At 39.9% G+C, this 17590-nt stretch overlaps 1 protein-coding gene across 1 annotated transcript in view; it reads right to left on the minus strand.

Moving 5' to 3' along the window:
- Window positions 1-17590, minus strand: part of plxdc2b (plexin domain containing 2b) — a 109994-nt gene that overhangs the window by 58138 nt on the left and 34266 nt on the right. The window contains 1 exon segment of the mRNA XM_030756794.1: window positions 6297-6520. Within this exon segment, the coding sequence (XP_030612654.1) occupies window positions 6297-6520 (224 nt within the window).

The raw sequence follows: 17590 nt of genomic DNA on the forward strand, positions 1-17590 counted from the left end.
TTTCCAATTTCACTTCAAACTCTAAGGACAGAGAGTGTTTAATGCTGTACAGACTGTAAAGCCCACTGAGGCAGATTTGTAATCTTAAGTTTTATAAATAAGAATGGCTTCAATTGAGGTCAGGTCTACATATTTGGTATGCTTGATATGCAGACAGGCTCTCGAGGTGATTTCTCAGACTGAGTGGTTGTTGTAGAGGAGTGGAAGTAGAGGAGGTGGAAAGATGTAATGCTTTTTATCTCCTGTCTCTGTGAACAATGAATGTAAACACTGTGTTGCAGAGTAATCAACCAGGAATGTGACGTTATGTATTTCAAAAAAAAGAAATGTGCTGTGCTCTTCTGCATGTTTTTGCCACAAATCAATGTCTGCACTTTAGTTGTGTTAACAGAGTGCTATGCATCTCATTTAAAGGCAGTTTGTGTTTAAACAACAGCGTTTACTAAACTTCTCTACTTCCTTTCAAAGGATTTTTTAATGGCACCTCAACCTGAACATCAATCTGGCAACCCACAGGCTATTGTCTGACGTGTTAAGCTATGTTTACGCTATAAGCGACAAAGTGCGACCAGCTTTGTCACTGCTGTGGAAGTGTCGCTAAAGTTAATATTATTCATGGGCTTGTGCGTGTGTCACTGTATTGTTGGAAAGTTGAAAAAGTTGAGGCCAGCTCCACTTTGATTTTACTCCCATCTCAGAGAAACATGGGTTGAGCATCACGTATCTGCCGACATTTATGTGTCAAAATCAGGTGTTTTTTTTTGTTTTTTTTTTAACGGTTGGAGTGCCTGTTCATCATGTGCGAAGTTATGTTGATGATACAATATAACAGCTATCAGGAGAAATTAGAATGCCCACCAGCAACTGAGCATAAATGGAGAGGAAGTGGAGAAAGTCTCTAGTTTCAGAACACATGGACACACATGGACACACAAAATACACTGTCTCATTAAAAAAAAAAGCACAACACAGACTGTACTTCATGAGATCCCTGAGAAAAATGAATCTCTCTCAAAACCTTCTGGTGTCTCACCCACGGCATCCAGACATGGTACGGCAACAGCTCTGCAGTGAGTAAGAACGTGCTGCAGAGCCTCATAAAAATTGCACAAAAGATCACCAACACACAGCTGCCTGCTGTTGAAGACATATACACATCATGCTGCACGCACAAAGCATGCTGCATCCTAAAGAACTCATCTCACCCTGCCTGTTTGAATTTCTGCCCTCAGAGAAACACTATAGGTCCATCAAAACACGCACTGCATGATTAAAAAACTTAATCACACTCCACTGTGCTTTAAAAATCACTCACACTATAAATCAAATCTATCAGCACCTGGTGCAATACTCTTTATTATTATTCATTATTTACTATTTATACAGAATATTCTTGGACAAGACAAATATTTTTTGCCGCTCATGCAACGATTAACTACTGTGGCCATTTTTACTCTCTTAAGCATACATGAACATCTGAATTTGTGTGTGTGTGTGTGTGTGTGTGTGTGTGTGTGTGTGTGTGTGTGTGTGTGTGTGTGTGTGTGTGTGTGTGTGTGTGTATGTTTTAATAAATGAGTGTGCTGATCTGTCTTTTATAGATACATAGTTTCTCTTTCTAGGTAGTGTGCAGAATGTCATTGTGCATTTTTTACACAATGGCAGGAATGTTGAATCTAAATCCTGCACACTGATGTTGCGTCTTTCCAACCACTGACACTGAATTAGCAGCATTTACAGTAAATGGTTGCAACAGATTGTCTACAGTTGGAAAAATACAGCTATCATGTTTTTGATTCCAGACTCTCAAACTGATTACGATCTTTACAACTACATCAAAGTCAAAAACTCCAGAAGAATTGTGCACACACACACACATATATATATATATATATATATATATATATATATATATATATATATATATATATATATATATATGAAAAACTAATAAAAATCTAAATGCTGCTGGTTTTGATTGAATTTGACCAGCATGTTACGCTTTTTCTATCCACAAAGACTAATCAGCCAAATCCCACTCAAATATGATATGTTAATACTAGACAGACTGCAAAGAGCCTTCAAATTGAAACCAGAAAGCTTCCAGCACTGAAACGTTTGTTTCTTCCTTCCAGATTCATATGGAGATATCAGTTCATAGAGATCATCAGATTACTGAAGATTACTGTATCCACATGCTTAGTTCTGACTACTGGTTGCGGATCTGGTTTTCAGGTGCTCAGCGGATCAAGGAGTCAGATCACACATAGGCGTAGATTCTCTGAAAGAAATGTCTCTCAATTTTTAGAACAAGTGCACCCGAAGATAAAAGTGCAAAAGAATGAATTTTGAAATAATGTTACTCAGAGAAGGAATAATGCCTCTTACAGGAACAGATCCTTTTTCTGTCTCAATGTATTTTTTCACTCTGAAAATATGAACTTTAATTATGAGGCAAGTAAGACCTGACTGTATTATATTCATGAATCAATTTTTCCTGTATGACTGTTAAGCATACTGGTTCCCAAATGTCATCAAAACTTTAAAAACACTTACCATTGTCCATAGTATATACCATGGACAAATAAATTCAGAAATATTTTTACTGAGGTTCCTCCGTGTTCTTGAAAAAATAAAACCTTCACTACATTTTACATAAAGAACCTGCAGCCATAATTACATAAAATGTTGAAAGACAGCCCTTAGATAACAAAGGACAAAAACACAACCGTTAACACTTGGCTGGTTAATATGACCTAAAATCAAACAAAAATTAATTTTTTATACATAAAATCTATTCTCAGGGAAATATTTTTATTTGCTTTCATTTATGGAATAAGCAAAAATGTGGACACCAAAGGTAACAAAACCACATCTATGTGTAAGGCCTATACGTTAGCCTGCTGTTTCTTGATTGCTGGATGTTCCTGTCGGTTTTGTCCAGCGAGGGCAAGACCTCAGGCTCACTGCCATTCTTTATGCTGAGGCTCTGTGGCCTCTGGCTAAGGTAGCGTCATACTGAACAGACTGATTATTAGTGATGCACTTCTTTTTCTTTTGGCTGCTCCCTTTAGGGGTCACCACAGGGGATCATCAGCCATCTAACTTTCTCTCCAAATCGCTCAACCTGAGCTGTCCTCTGATATATTCATTTCTAATCCTGTATCCTGGTCACTCTCAATGAAAATCTTCACATCTTCAGCTCTGCCACCTCCAGCTTAGCCTCCTGTCTTTTTGTTAGTACCACCATCCCCAAACCATACACCATAGCAGGTCTTGAAAACCTTACTTTTCACTCTTGTTGTTCTTCAGTCTCAAATCACCCCCGACACTCATCTCCAGCCACTCCACCCTGCTTACACTCTCTTTTTCACCTCTCTTGTGCACTGTCCATTGCTTTGGATGGTTGACCACAGGTATTTAAAGTCATCCACCTTCACTACATCTACTTCTTGCATGTTCACCTTTCCACCTGTCTCCCTCTCATTCACACATGTATTTTGTCTTGCTTCTACTGACTTTCACTCCTCTTCTCTCCAGCACATACCTCCACCTCTCTACACTCTCTTCCACCTACTCCCTACTTTCACTGCAGATCACAGTGTCATCTGCGAAAATCATAGTCCATGGAAACTCCAGCCAGACTTCATCTGTCAGCCTGTCCATCACCGCTGCAAACAGGAAGGGGCTCAGAGCCAATCCCTGATGCAATCCCACCACCACCTTGAACCCACCTGTCACTTCTATTGCACATCACACCACTGTCTTGCTGTCCTCATACATGTTCTGCACCACCCTATGTGCAGTACCACAGTTCCTCTTTTGGCACCCTATCATTTGATTTCTCTAGATCTACAAATGCACAGTGCAACTTCTTATGACCTTCTCTATGCTTTTCTATCAACACTCCCGAAGCAAACTTCACATCTGCAGTGCTTTCTCAGCATGAAGCCATACTGCTGCTCGCTGATCATCACCTCTCTTCTTACCCTACCTTCAGCAACTCTTTCCTATATCTTCATTGTATGAGATATCAGTAATACACTAAATTGAATTATAACTTACTAGTATTGTGAAAAATCCATATATTGACCATCTGTCTGTCTATTCTTGGCCTTTCTCTGCAACCTTTACCCTGATCCACTTCAAATTTGGCAGGTGTACTGCTACAGTAGACACCAGAGTAAATGCAATACCTAGTTTGAGCTTGTTTGAATATAGATCTTTCATATTTTGAGTAAAAGTTGGGCTCTGTTAACAATGTTTCCCTTAGAGTGACTGGTGTCCGCTCCTGTATAGGAGGAGAGGTTCACATACACACACAGGCACGTTTGTTTGGCTCGTTGTGAGGCTATTCACTGACTTTAATGCATTCCGAAGCCTCTTAAAACAAGTCCCTTACCTTATCTGAAACCTAACTCTAACTTTAAAACCTAACTTTGCATTTCATCACTTATATGATTTAAAACTCTCAAAAAGAGAGCTGGAAATATTTTATTCCATTTTATTTCTTCTTTGTCTTTGGTTTCTTTCTGTGAAAAATGACTTTGACCAGGCAATCGTTGCATGAGCAGCAAACTTCCTGTCAATAAACAAAATGATCTAAAGCATCAGTAATTATCACAACTCTTTGTTGCTCGCTTTTACAAATCCACTGAATAACTGCATCTTTTAAGGCTCACTATTAAGAATCAATGGGCAACACAGCAAGAAATTGATGACATGACAGGCAGTAATTTCAACAGACTGGAGTGTAATGCAGCTATACGACCTTTTTTAGTGCAGGCTTAAATTCACATTTGTTTTGACAGGTAATTTTAGTTGTAAATCACTACTAGAAGAGACAAAAGCAAGTTGATGGCAAGCTGTTGCACAAAAAAAAAAAAAAAAAATGATGGCATAAAATAACCCCTGGAATGTATTTACCAAGGAGGGGTGATATACTGTATGTTTTTGCAGAAGTGTCAAAGAGCAGATTTTTCCACCAAAAGGACAGTTAAAGCTGTTTGAGTGTGGAAGGGACAGACTTTAAATCCATTCAGCTCACTGCCGTGTGGAAGCCTTCAGCTCTGTGTTTACTGTTTCTGCCCTCTGAATATTAAGGCTTTGCTGGTGTCAGGGAAGTGCTGGTGTCAGGTGAGGGAGTGCGTGTGTTGGGTAATGACAGGAGGACTGACGGGGTGTTTGTGCTGTGGACTGTTATTTTCCATTCTGCAACAATAAATGAGGCAGAGAGAGCCAAAAACATCGCTCGCCAACACTATGTCTGAGTGTTGCCGAGCATTTACGTAAGCATAAATGTGTGGATGAGACAAACGAGGTGGTGCACGTGTGCGCGCTGCAGTTCGAGTGTGTGTTGTGTGAGTTGTGCAAAGTTTGAAGTGGTGCGTGTGCTCATACATGGGTGTGTGTGAATGATTACAGCTGACGATCAAAGCTCCCTCTCTTCTCACTGAGAGGGGCTGCGAACCTGAGATGATTAGAGGCCACAGGAAAACTTAACGAGCTGTCTAAACTCAACTGAATGCCCCCCATGCTGTGTGCCATCCAAGGTGCCACAACAAGGTACGCGGGTGATGCTGCTCATTTACTGTACATAGATACGAACACAGATTGCGAGTGGCTATTAATCTCCAGCAGGTCCTCCAGACCATTCTCATTGTAGGAGGCCGGGTTAATTTCCTGTTCTGGTCTTTTCGAGGTCAAATTAAAGAGGATCCAGTCCTACATAGAAGGTAGATGAACACCTGAGGGCTGGGCTTAATTTGATATCAAATATTAATCCTCAAAGGCCCCTCCTCATCTTCTTTTTTATTACTAAACATTCACTCTTGCAAGGAGATTTATAATTGCTCCAGGGAAGTGACCAAATAGTATTTTTGGGTCTAGCTCAAGAGATGACTTTATTGATTCATTAATTTCATAGTAGCTAGATTTTTCTTTTTTCTTTTTCTTTTTTATGGGACAGGACTGTTTACTGTGTGAGCTCATTCAAACACAAGAAATGAATTAAGGCTGCTGAAGGAAACTGTGAACTGCTGGACAAATTTTAACACCTTTCATTATTTTTTAGCATAAAAATTTAGCAGATGAAGATATACATAGTAATACTATGTATACTATGTAAAACAACCATACATACTGTAGTAAAACAAGCTTTACTTTTAAAGCCTTGCTGCTTGACTTTGGGCTTACTGTCCTAGTCTTTTAAACTAAAAAAAAAGAAGAACATCAATAAAAACAACACGTGGTTGTCTCAGGTCAGCTCCATAGCTTATATGAGGATCCTTGCTTACCTCTATCTGGGAGCTGTTGTCTGCTTCTTCTGCTGACAACAGGCCCGGGAAGCCTTCAGGCTCCTCCTGTTCAGGCTCCTGGTCCTGCTCTTGACTGGCTCTGTTACTGTCCATGTTACGAGGTTTTGGGGGCAACCATCTCCTCCACCGGTGGCTGTGGAGCTTCACGTCGACTGCTGTATCCTCATCTCTCGCCTGCCCCTGCACATATGTGTATGGAACCCCTAAGGACACAGAGTAGGAAAGTGTGAGTAATAAACAACACTGGTAAAAGAGTATTTTTACATAGATAAATGTATAAAAACCCACCACAAATATGCTCCGATTGATATTCTAGTAAACCTAAACCATTAAGTCCTCTCAGTCAAACTAAGAGGAAAAAAAATCTGTTACTGTATAATAAAAACTGTCAGTTTGCACAGCTAGGATAATCACATACCACCAAAATATTTTTGCTTTCAATAAGCCGACAGAAAAATTATAGACGTGGGAACTGTTCAAGCCATTAATCTAATAACTAACGGTGTCAAATGACTTTTCTCATTTCTCCATCTGCCTGAAACACATGAGGAATGATTCAGCAGCTTTCACACAGATCAGTGGGCCACAGGCATAGTCAGTCATCCCTGTCCCTCAGTCTGAAATGAGACGCTGGTGACAGGTGAGAAATGGTACTGTGTTACTGTAAACACTGACTTGATTATCTGAGCCAGAGCCGGACAGGTGGATTGGACATGAAATGTGCTGTGTCACTATAAGAAACCTGATTTCCCTTATTCTGTCCTTTTTCTTTCAGAGAGCCATAATGAAGAGCTTTGCTGATTTGAATCACTGCCTTAATTCAAGCATTTACAGCCGCTGACTGTGCAGTTTGTATTTTATATAAATAATCCAGTATATCTCGTTTAGGTGGAAATCGCTGAGTTTGACATGAACAGATGGCTGCAAAGATGCATTTTTCTACATTTTGCTTATAGTTTAAAAGGTTCACCATAAAGTTTTTACCCTTTGTTAGCACTGCGGAGATGCCTTTATGGAGATTATACATGTCTTGAGGATGCACACACAATCACCAATAGGTGACAGTAACATGCAAAGGTGTGCAGAAATGGGTTAAAAGAGAGAGAAGAAGGAGAAGACCCATTCACAGTACAGGATGCTGTTAACAAATCTACTTTGCAAGCTTTATGAGGAAGGACAATTTAATACTTTTCAGTTTTCACATTCAGATGCTCGCACTCCAACAGTCCCTGCCTGCACACAGACTTGCTGTACTCTGCACTTACAGTAGATGTATCACTGCTTGCCCCAATTAATCCATGCTCCTTACACTCACAAAACTTCTCCTGAATTTCTGCTTTTGTTTTATGGACATTTTTTTTGTTTTTAAGCAGGATATTTCCAAATTTGGTACTGACCTTTAGGATGGGTACTCAGTCCTTATTTTACTTTTTACTCTTTACTCTGTACTACTGTACCTTTGAGGACTCTTAATATATTGTCCCAGTATGACAAATGACAACAGTTAATATATGGGACTGCAGGAGCCAGATTCATGCCAGAAGCTGGGGTGGGCAGCAGATCTGCTTTACCATCTAATAGGGAATTTAAGAGAGTGCCACCAGGGTGATCTTACTCATCAGTATTGACAATTTAAGGTTTTCACTTCACAGTGGGGAGAGAATAGTGTGAGAAGTCAAAAGTTGTGTTTCAGGTTGATTAATGATAGAAAAACAATATTTCTTTTCTTTTTTGTTTTGGTTTACTTTGGTTTGGTTTGTTTGATTTAACTGTTAGCTGTTTCATATTTTCTGTGTCATTGTCTCCCTCTATTTTGTCCTTTGGTCAGGTTTCTCATCTTCCTTGTGTGTCTCTTGTGTCTGATTTGTGACTGCCTACCCCACCCTGTGTGGTGAGTCTTCCCACCTGTGTCTCTTTTCCAATAAACCACAAGTGTGTATGTATAGTCAAGGTTTTTCCCCCTTGACTGTTAGTCATTTTGTTTTCTGTTAGTTCACCTTTTGTCTCTTTTTTATGGGGTCTTGTTTTGCTTTATTCCTTGGATTTTTTCATTTTTATTTTTTGAACTGTTTCTATGGGCCATCAAAGTTTGGTCTTTTGTTTATTTTGTTTGTCTTTGTATGCAATGGGGTCCTCTCAGCAGCAAACTAAAAAGAATTACGGAGAAAGACTATGCAACAAGAGTAAAAATGGCCTGTAATTGGTCTCTATTTGTTCACGTTGACCGTGCATTTCAAGAGACTGAGCTTTTAATAGACTACTGAATTTTAGGGACAATGGTAGTAGGCTGAACATTAGTTGCAGAGTTGGAGCAAGACAAGAGAAACCATACATGTAGGCAGGGAGTGTGATGGCAGAGTTTTGAGGGAAAGCATTATAATATCTCAACACAATAGCCTCTCAGTTTGAAAAACAGTAAGTTACTCATATATTTTAATAGGTTACTTTGTTGCACCTTTAGGTATTTTCTGGGTTCAAACTGTTTCTTCCAGTTTGAACATTAGGCCACCCTGAGAACTTTAATAAGGTCAGCAGCCGTTTATGCTTCCAAGTTATAATCTTTTATGGGCTTATGGTTTTACAAACATCATGTAATACTACGGCTTAAATGACGACATGCCTATTTATTCCTTACTTTCCATATTAGAGCAAAATATATGGTAAAAGTAAAACCTGAGAGAGGATGCATGTTTTCCACACATTAGATTCATAACAAAAGGTAAAGAATGTCTGTTTATCTGTTAGTCCTGCTCTAGACTTCAGGCTTGTTTCCCTTCAGCCTTATATGCTCAGCATGCCTGGATAAGCTCCTGCCCCCCATGACCTGACTAGGATTAGGCCGTTAGAGAAAATTTGTAACAAACTTAATTTTCATCACACTCATCCATACATAAAATGTATAAAGCACTTGCATGCTGTGTAAGCTTATGGCAGATTGTTTTGGCTTTGGAACAAGAGGATCTGCTGATTCTTCTACTCTTACTCTATGTTGCTTCTCTTTTATGAGACAGAGGTCACTGGGTTTAACTAGCAAGGAGCATTTTCCACTTGTTTCCCCTCTACCTCTGCTCTCACTCTTGCATTTCATTCTTGCTGCCATCCTCCTCTCCTCTCCTCCCTCTGGGCCCCCCGACCAGTGGCTCTAGAGAGGGGAGGAGAGAGGCGGCGAGAGCGAGTGGAGAGCCTTAAGATGCTAATTCGCTCTAAGAGGAGGCTGACAGATTCACTTTATAATGAGCGTTGGCAAAGCAAAAAGCAAAGAGACCACTCTGCTCTTACAGAGGGTGTGCTGTTGCACTTTGGAAGAATTTATTGTGGCCAGAGGAAGAGTATGAAGTGGCTCTGGGATGACTGCCTCACCATTTGAACGTAACTATTTTAGAAGAACAATAAAAAGTCACCTTCAGTCTCTGAAGTTAAAGACCACAAACTGAGCCAGGAATCTTAGTATATGATCTTGGACCCAGACATAAATTTTAACTTCCATATTAAGAAAGAAAATTTATTACAATCATTGAGATAAATACTTCTTAAAAAAAAAAAAGGAAAGGAAAAAAAAACATTGGGATTTGGATGATATATGTAAAAGGATACATTTATAAAATACTTTTTATGACATAACTATGACTTTCAGTGTCATATACTGGATATATAATTGTTTCATGCAATTCCAGATAAAAAGAAAGAGCCCTAATGGCAGTGATCCAAAACTCCCAAATCTCTCTTCCAGTGTGCATAATCTCACTCTTGTTTGGTCTCCGTGGCCACCTATTCACTCTCTGTCTCATTCTCAGCATACCTCTAATGCTTCCTGACACTCACTCTATTTCTAATAGTCATTAATCAGATCAAATCCATGTGGACAAAGCAGCCCAGGCTACTTCCTGACAACAGCAGTTAAATACGCTAATCCAAGAGGCACCTACGCATACCGTTCCACTGATGCATAAACATCTATTTTCCTTTAAAGGATCCTTAATATACGACGGAAAGCTGGCGAACAGAGGATGCTTTAAAGCACACATGAACACAACACAGGGTCCTTGATAAATGGCTGCTCTTTTCCCAGCATGTCCCTCTGTGAACAACCACAATGAGTCACCCTTTACGGGAGCCGTGCACCTGCATTTCTCTTGTAAACATACTGTGATGCAGGGATGGCAGTATATCTGATTGTCCAGGGGACAGCCAGGGTCTTTTGTCAAGCATTTGGGAGGATAGTGAGGGCAGACCACCAAAGGACACCTAAAATAACCCCCCAGCATGATGGGGCTTCTCCTCAGAGTGAGACTGTTTCTCAGCTTACGTGTGAAAGGAAATCTTTCCCCTCTGCACCTCTTTCAGTGCCTCTCAAAGCTCCTGCATACCTTCACAATGACTCTGTCAAGCACCCTTGTTGGCTGGGCTCACGTCTGTCAACGTCCCTAATTCACAAACACCAGAGGGACTGTAATTTGGTTCCACCTAAACCCTTTCAAGGACACTGAGGCAGTAAAACCACAGCATGAAGCTTCTGTCCGCACCTCTTCTTTCATTCAGTTTGGGCTTGTTTTACTCTCTTTTCTCTCGGTTCCCCCCTGATGCAGTGATGCTGAACGGAGACTTACAAAGTTGACAAGCAGATGATTTGGAATGCCTCACTGTGTTTGTACATAATTTCAGCAAGAAAGGTAGAAAAAGTCACATCCATAAATGATTCCTTGGGCTTTCTATCTCTGGGTGTCAGAGTGCTTAATTTAGTGCCCACTGAAAGCTGCTTTATCAGTGTACCAGCAGACCCTGCCAAGCACTTTGGAAGACCTTCTGTATTTCGTGCCGGAACTGTGCTGACTCACATCAGCTCACCAGGATCAACATGGATTAAGTTGATGTAACTATTGCGGAAGCCTCCCACTTTTTTCAACTATTATTATCTTTGAAATTAAAAAATAAAAATAAAAATAAGAATAAAATAAGGATCTGCTGTTGAAACAGCACAAAACTAATTCTCACAAAAAGAACAACGTGATCAAAATCTTTCTGCATTGTGAAGCAAAACAATCCAATTTTTCCTCCATTCACTTTGTCTTTGTCGCTTCATTAGCAACAGCTGATTAGGAACATCTGTCAGAAGACGTGCTCTCAACTATGTATGCAAAAATGTGGTCGTGGCAGCAAATACTGAAGTGTTTGGAAAAACTGGACCGTCAAAATAGAAAATCTTTTAGTACCTGAAAATCAAGAAGCAGGGTTCAAAATCACACAAACTGTAAAAGATAGATTTCTAAAACCCAAGTTTTTAGAGGTCAGTTTATGAGATTTTTCAGCCTCCACCTCAAAACAACAGCAAAATTTTACTGACTTTCATCACATGACTGTTGCTGATCTCCTAAAACAAACAAACAAACAAACAAACAAAAACACCATCTGAGTCAGTGTGACAAGGACAGAGACAATGAGCATTTTCATTCAGTCAGGTGTATTTTGAAAAAATTTGTCATCTTAAAATGTGTAAAAAAAAGTCATCAAATTGCTTGGTTTATATGATAAACAGGCATTTAATTCAAATTGACATAAAGCAGAGAAAATCTTCAAATCCTTATATTTGAGAAACCAAGAATAGCAGGTCTTAAAATTAGGTAAATAACATGACACACGCTGTTATTGTTTATTTAGTAATATGTAAGCCCAAATGCAGTAGCAGTGTGTGGAAAAATTAAGCACACCTTTACAGCTTCCAAAGGAATTAAAAGGGTAATTAGCAGTCAGGTGCTCCAATGCACTTGATTAATTGATCATCAGCAAGTGTGAGCACCTCTATAACATTTTGGCTGCTTGCTGGTCTGGAGCATTCAGGAGTTTGTTAACACAATGCCAAGGAGCAATGCCAAGTGGTTGTCTTAGAGAAGCAACTGTTGTTGCCCACCAGTCTGGGAAGGGTTACAAAATCCCCAAACAATTTGAATTCTACAGTGAAAAAGATTCTTCACAAGTGGAAAACATTCAAGAAAGTTGCCAATCTTTGTAGGATTTTGGTCAGACCGTGCAATGTGCAGAGAAACTGCAAAAAACCCCAAGAGCTACATGTCAGACTCTACAGGCCTCAGTTAGCATGTTCAATGTTAAGATTCATCTCAGTACAATTAGAAAATGACTGAACAAGTATGACTTGTTCGGAAGGGTTTCCAGGAGAAAGCCTCTTCTCTCTAAAAAGAACATGGCAGATGCCATGTGCTTAGGCTTAAGCTGCATCCACACAGGACGTGATTTGCTTGCTGCACACCGCTTTGCAGCTGACAGCCGGTCACTTGTGGACATTTCAGACACCAGTTGCCTAGGTAACCCTATAATGTATTTACTACCACGTCATACTGGATGTCAAGCGACCATGTCTTTTCACTGGCAGTCGCTTCCATTGCTCGCCTGGAAGTGGGGAAAAGTTTATCTTGGGTCCCGTGCATCACGGCAAAGTGGACATCATTTACTTTCTATGGTCTCTGGTTGCCATGTTGATTCCAGTGTGGATGCATCTGAATAAACCATAAGACTTCTGTTTTTTGGACAGATGAGACAGATTTGGACAGATTTTTGGCCATAATGCACAGTACCATGTTTGATGAAAACCAAACTCAGCATTTCAGCACAAACACCTCATACCAACTGTCAATCATGGTGGTGGAGGGGTGATGATTTGGGCTTGTTTTGCAGACACAAGACCTGGGCACATTGCAGTCACTGAGTTGACCATGAGCTCCTCTGTATACCAAAGTATTCTAGAGTCAAATATGAGGCCATCAGTCTGGCACCTAAAGCTTGGGTGTACTGCATCTGCATTTTGGCTTAGTTTTTGTTAAATAAATAATGAAACAATGCAATATTTCATGTGTTATTGTTCATCTGAGGTTGTATTTACCTAATTTTAAGACCTGTTAAGGACCAGATTGTTTCTTTATTATATCCTGATAAGTAAAATCTTAGAATTGACAGAGGGTGTATTTTCTTACACTGCTGCTTCTGCAAAAGTTCCAGATTTACAACCGTCTGAAATTATTATGCAGAGCAAAGTGTGCTTTTCTGACCTGTGGTGTCTCAGATTTTACGCACCCCCCTCTTAAAAATGCAACCTGTCATTAAGCAAACACATAAAAGTCATAAAGCTGACTGCGAGTGAAAGTTAAACACAGGTAGAGGGAGAGGGAGCACTAGCAAAACAGATCGAGTTTCACTGAGCTCCTAGAGCATGAGCGTACATCTGAATATCGCACACCTAAATCTGAGATTTAATTTTAATTTAATTTTATTTATTTGGGACAATGCACATTAATAAAACAATCAATACTTAGTACAGATTGTAAATGATAATCGGAGCGTGAGACAAGTCAGGACATCAATTCAAGTAGTGCAGCAGATGAACAAAAGAACAAACACTGGTTCTCTAAAAGCCTCTAAAATTAATTCATAAACAAGTTTTCTAAAAGGATTTCTGAAGTCTTTCCCCCTGGAGAGAAACATCAAGTCAGCGTCCTGGCTGTCATGAACGCTTCGTTTCACCACAGATTTGTTTTGCCAACAATTAGTCACATCTTTCCAAGTCAGGGCACTGCAGCACAAACATCCCCTGAGGTTCAGATTAGGTCCGCAGATAAAAAATGATTTTTTTTTTCTGCAACATAATAACCTCCTTGTTAAAGATATCACATTGTACCCATTATACTGAATTTTTTATGTCTCACTTCAGTAATAGTCAGAGCCCATGACCCTTTTTGAAGAGAAACAGTGTGCAATGATATGCTTCAGAATTTGAATAAAAATGCTAAAGGGCACACTCATATCACATAAACAGTGACTTGTTCTGACTTTTGCTGATATGCTTGTTGTGCAGGACACAATGAACTTTATCAGAATGGCTCCTGGCAACACCGGCATCAGGAAACATGCATGTTGTGAGCAAGCACTCCTTTATGTCGCTCCAAAATGAGAAAGCAGGCAGGGAGGGCTATAAATAAAAGCCAATTTTTGAACTCAGAAAGTGTTAATTACAATCTGTGGAGAAGGGAGGTGGAGGGAATGAATTAGAAGGTGACTAATATTGCATTCACACTGCCCGGGGAAACACGGCGTCTGTGAAGAGGACAGGTGTCAGGACTGCGTGTTAGACAAAGGAATGAAGCCAAAGGAAAAGAAAATGAGGCGGAATTAGGAGGCAGCCCTGCTTCAGGTCCAGTGATTTTTAATCAAGGCTTTAACCTTGAGGAACATAAGATTTTTTTTTTTTTACGACAGCTTTGTGGTGAACTGCTAATTTTCTTTCTGAGTAAAAACAGTGGACACAAAATCCCAAGCAGGCTAAGCCACAAAGCACCCAGAAACATGCTGGAGCACACTGTGTAAAACCCCAAAACACAGGGTTTAAAGTGCTGGAGTCAGCCATCAGGCAGTCTGCTGTCACTGCTGTGGATTTCTTTATGTAATTGTTGGTTTTCTTGGCTCTGGAATTGGTCAGTGCAGGAAGTGTACACAAAAATTCCTTGGCAAAGAGACAGACAGACAGGCAGCATCATCACAGTGCTTCCTGAGTGACACAAACCTCAAGAAATTTCAGATTCTAGTCAGGCACAGTGACTGTCTCATATTCCAGGAGATTGAGTGATAGACTGCAGGACGATGAAGCGCTGCTGTTTGCTCTCATTCCACTTTTCAACTTTGCACATGAGCAGTACTGCTCAGGGGCCCCGAGGCCGTGATTCACTCCACCATGAGAGAACCTGGACCTGGCAGGCAATGTATCACCGGACACTGGACATCCTGCAACGGATTATTTCTCCTCCCTCCAGTGCAGACCATTACCTGTGGTAATACGACTGTATCCTTACAGGTCACCGGCTCAAATCCCCACTGAGAAAAAAACCTTACCATCTCTCACTTTGCCTAAATCTCAGCATGAAAACACTAAAGAGGTCCTTTCACTGTTCCCACAGTCCTCTTGGTACCTGTCTAACATAGCTTAAAATTGGAAATGCTCACATCTGTACTGGTGAATAGGCAGGACCAAAGAATGCGCTTTCATTCACAAACAATAACCTCGCCTTCATCCTGAAGTCCTGAAGGTTCACACTCTCTTCAGCTGCATTTCTAAGGAACAGGAACACATCAACAAATCTAACATCTGGGACGTACTCAACACTATAATCACTCTTTTTGTCTCCCCAAGCTTCTTCCAAGAGCTGATCTCTCAATCGCTTTAGCCTCAGAGATGGTTTCAGGTCACAAACTCGCTGACTCATTTCTGTCTTGTATATTTTAGGCCAACTACACATATGCTAACATAGTGTGTAAAAATGGTATATCTAAATATTTCTGACACAGTGCAGACAGTTTGGGTGGAACTGTCTGCTCTCTGTCACTGCAGTTTCAGTAAAGTTTAACAACTCGATCAAATATTGCCACAAAGGTGATGCAGAAAATTGAGGTCCTTTATAATTTTCACAGAAGACTCTAGTTTTTTAGAGCGAGAGAGAGAGCTGATATCTCCAGCACACTCTCCCCTCCCACATACTGTTCAAACCTTTTGTTTGTTAAGACCAGCCATTAGGAAGAAAGTCAAGTTAAAGGAAGAGGAAATAAAACAGCTAGTTTCAGACAGATGATCTGAGTGGCTGCATCAAAGGCCAACATAAGATAAATACGGATTATTTTAAACTACAATCTAGAAGAGTCAAAGAATGAAAATGAGCACAATAAGTCCCCTTTAATTGTGAGGGTTCTGTACAAGTATCCTAATAACAGTGAATAATACCAGTACCTAAAACTGAAACAGCTAAACAGCTGAATTCAGTCATTGTCAATCTCATTATGTAGAGCTGCACCTTTCTGCCTTAGACATATCACTGATTCAGTATTCAGCTGCTGAAGTGCTTCAGTTAGACACTAAAAACAAAATATAATTTACATAAACCAATAATGGGAATTGATCATTGCCTTTCATTAGTTGTCTGACAGCTGATCAATAGAGTCAGATGAGCACTGGATGACAGAAGGTCAGGGATACTCAGCTTCGCCTGGGGGTCATTTCTGCAAATCGGCAGGTGGCCACAGGCCAGTTAATAAGCAAACACCACCAATCAGATAAAATGAATGAACACTAAAAGGCCCATAACTCATTTTTCTTTAAATAAGGTGTCGTTAACTTGGTGCAAGGATTGAGAGACAATATAATTTATTGCTTTCAAAAACTACAGCTGCATTTTAGTTGCATATGTTTTGGATATATTTTTTGAAAGAACTAGTTCCTTTAATGAATTTTATTTAGTGAATTAGATGGCAGACCTGATTCAGATGATAGACTGTAAGTTGCTGTTGTCAGTACTAGAGTTACTGTATATGTGTGATGGCAGCAGCCACCACAGGAATTGGAGTTTTTGTAAAGTCAGTCAGACGAAATAATCTCCACAGTGTAACTGGCATTTTTCAATAATTTGAAGTGAACAATACTTTTACTATAATTAGAGGTTTGTCTGTGTCTCACTACTTTTTCACATCACTCCAGTCCCCTCCAAACTCTTCCCAGCCTTTGCATATGTTTTTTTATGGGTGTATGCTGTCACATTGTTATTGTTAAATTCAATATGGCATAAATGTTTGGCTATGCACCTTGTACTTCAGAATCTTTTATTTCCAAACCCAAAACTTTTTCCCCCCAAAAGCCAGAGCAGCTGTCATGCAGTAAAATGATGTCTGCTGAAGGAGAAGCCTTGGATTCAAATTGGATAAGCTGGAGGAATTCTATATTCTTCTGCTATGGCTTGTTTCACTAGCAAGCAACTGTGTGTGCTTTCCAAATGGTTGTACAGCAGCTGTTTACAGAAATGGTCTGCAAAGCATATACTTAGTTATATTAAAGGTAACTGCATTAATAGACCAGATGATTGCACGATTAAGAAATTAATCAGTATATTCACTGGCTACAGTCATGTGCACCTGGAGTTGTGATTAATTTGATATTCTGCTGCTGTCTTGATTCAGGTTCAGTCAAAAAATGAAATAAAGTGCAGACAGCTGTTCATGGAACATAGAACATACTGTGTAAGTTGTCACAGCAGTGAAGGTAAAGCAAAGAAACGATTGCATGCTATTCTTATCTTATCACAGTATTTTTGTCAGGAGGTCACGAGCTGCCCAAGATGCTGCAGTTTTTTTTCTTTATATTACCTGGAAGAAAACAAGCTCCTGCAACAAAAGCAGTTTTTATTTTACATCTTATGATTTGTACCATTATCCGGCTCACGTAGCTTGAC

Source organism: Archocentrus centrarchus, chromosome 20 (assembly GCF_007364275.1).
Source record: "Archocentrus centrarchus isolate MPI-CPG fArcCen1 chromosome 20, fArcCen1, whole genome shotgun sequence".
Classification (NCBI taxonomy): domain Eukaryota; kingdom Metazoa; phylum Chordata; class Actinopteri; order Cichliformes; family Cichlidae; genus Archocentrus; species Archocentrus centrarchus.